Source organism: Galeopterus variegatus, unplaced genomic scaffold (genome assembly GCF_000696425.1).
Source record: "Galeopterus variegatus unplaced genomic scaffold, G_variegatus-3.0.2 Scaffold4866, whole genome shotgun sequence".
In the NCBI taxonomy this organism is placed as follows: domain Eukaryota; kingdom Metazoa; phylum Chordata; class Mammalia; order Dermoptera; family Cynocephalidae; genus Galeopterus; species Galeopterus variegatus.
In genome coordinates this window covers 171,300-173,435 of record NW_007730977.1, presented here as the reverse complement: position 1 = coordinate 173,435, position 2,136 = coordinate 171,300, and the positions used below count along the sequence as shown (strand labels likewise).

Sequence of the window (2,136 nt, the reverse complement as noted above, 5' to 3'; positions counted from 1 at the left end):
TAACTAATTATGTTTCCATAAAAAAGGCAAATATTTTTTCTGTATTGAAGCATCTTTAAATATATTATTTTATGCATTTTCAATTATATGTGTGTGTNTGCCTGACAGGTAAGAGCTTTGATTTCAATACAAAGCCAAGCCTGTTGTATATAAATTTACATCATATAAATTAATATAATTTATGAAATTGATACTTCTTACCATATCAATACAGAATAGCAATGCTAGATGATCCAAGTACAGTTTTAATATTTCTTGTGATTGCCATGGACATTTTTTTTTTTTTTTTTTTTTTGTATTGGGGAAAATGATTATACGGTAAGACTTAATGGGTGGTAGAACAGACCAAACCAAAGCAAACAAACAAACAAACAAATGAAAACAACAAAACATTTTCTTTTGGCATCCAAGGAATTGCCTTTTTAAAAAAGTGCTCTTCAGCAACTACCAAATTAGTTATGATTCATTGTTCAAAGTTAATTAAAATAGCAAACCATGGCACTTATTCCTCTCTTGTTAAAGAGTTGATGACAAATATATCCAGAAAAGAAATAGGTAGTTATATATTATAGCTCTGTAGCATATTTTACTTGTTTCGTTGATCTGATAATAGAGAAACTTACCAATTTCCCTGTGGTACCATATTTAACTCAGTGCAGAGAACATTCACTGTGTTTTGGGGGAATATCATTTAATAAATGCCAGCATGGTTGTTTTATGAATTCTTACACTGTTTCTCCGGCCATATCATCTTATAAAATTCGCACACTCCTTTGCTTAGGCAGAAGGTTAATATTATATACATTGTTCAAAAGTGTTCTTTGCTGTTTTTTGTGTCATCGTGTGCACTTCCTTTGTGCTTTTCTAGATTTTGATTGCAGGTTGTCTCAGGACAAGTAAGATGTCTGCTCAACTTTACGTAATAGGAAGTAATAAGGTATTTAGGACAGTGTTTTGTGCATTTATTAAAATTAAGTTCTAAAATACTTTTTTCATTTGTTTTTATTTTTTACAACAAATGTCTTTCAGGCTTATGACAATGTTTACTACTCTTCGTTTCCTTCTATTTGGAAAAGTCATGCTGTAGTTGTGGATTTGTCTCAAAAAAACGAAGTTTTTTCTGCCAATGAAAATTACCCATTCCTGTTGCTTGTTATTTGTAAATACTTATGAGGGAATTTTTTCTTCTTTCTTTTATAGTCAGCAGTCAGCTGAAGACCTTGCGCGAGTACCTGCCAACTCCACTAGCAATATCTTGAACAGGCTGTTGGTCAGTTATGATCCCAGGATAAGACCAAATTTCAAAGGTTTGTCCCCTCCCCGCCAAAAGCCTTTATTCTTTACAGTTTAAAAATTAATTTTATCTGTATTGAATTATTCTTCATGATATTCAAAATAGTAAGATTTTAAATTGACTTTAACTCTCCTGTAATGTGCTTAGGTTCAGAGCAATTTAATGCCTGCAATATTAAAAGATAAGCAAAATATTAATTCTAATAGTTTTTTATGGTTACCAGTTTAAAAAAAAAACACACAGAAAAAGGTATACTGTGAATTAATAGGCTAACCACTGTCATGGGTTTTTTAAGTACCAAGTATTCTTAATCTCTGTTGTTTAAAATTTAGGTTCTGGATACAGATCTGGCTTTCATTCACAGACACAAAAGTTATAATTCATAGAATGGCCATTTACTCATTTAGAGAAAGAGAAAAGTTTTGATGTCCATTTAGATTTTCTCTTACTTTTTGTTAGTATTTTACATTGGTAAAAATAATTCCCTCTGCTACTCTTTTGCTAAAAAAAGATGGCCATCTGGTTTTTAAAAACAAGTTAACTTTATGAATAAAAGTGACTGTGTCTTCTACAATATAGATTATTTTTATTCCAATAAAATATTACCATTTATCACACATTTCAAGAACCAAAACTATACTTGCAATAAAAGTCATGAGCAGATTGTACAGTTGTATAGATCTTTTGTGTGTGTGTGTGTGTGTGCGCGCGCGCGTGCGCGTATGTGTGCTTTTGATGAATTAGGAAAAGCTATATGAAAAAAATCTCCTCTGGAAAACTATAATTCTTGTTTCTGGTTAAAGGCAGGCATTAATGTAGATCAGATTAACATTATAAGGCTT

At 31.1% G+C, this 2,136-nt stretch overlaps 1 protein-coding gene across 1 annotated transcript in view; it reads left to right on the top strand.

The window, feature by feature from the left end:
• Window positions 1–1,200: 1,200 nt before the first annotated feature.
• The window catches only part of GLRB (glycine receptor, beta), a gene marked incomplete at its 5' end in the record, with an annotated part of 49,645 nt that continues 48,709 nt past the window's right edge, over window positions 1,201–2,136 (top strand). The window contains one exon of the mRNA XM_008588507.1: window positions 1,201–1,307. Within this exon, the coding sequence (XP_008586729.1) occupies window positions 1,201–1,307 (107 nt within the window). The remainder of the gene's footprint in view (window positions 1,308–2,136) is intronic.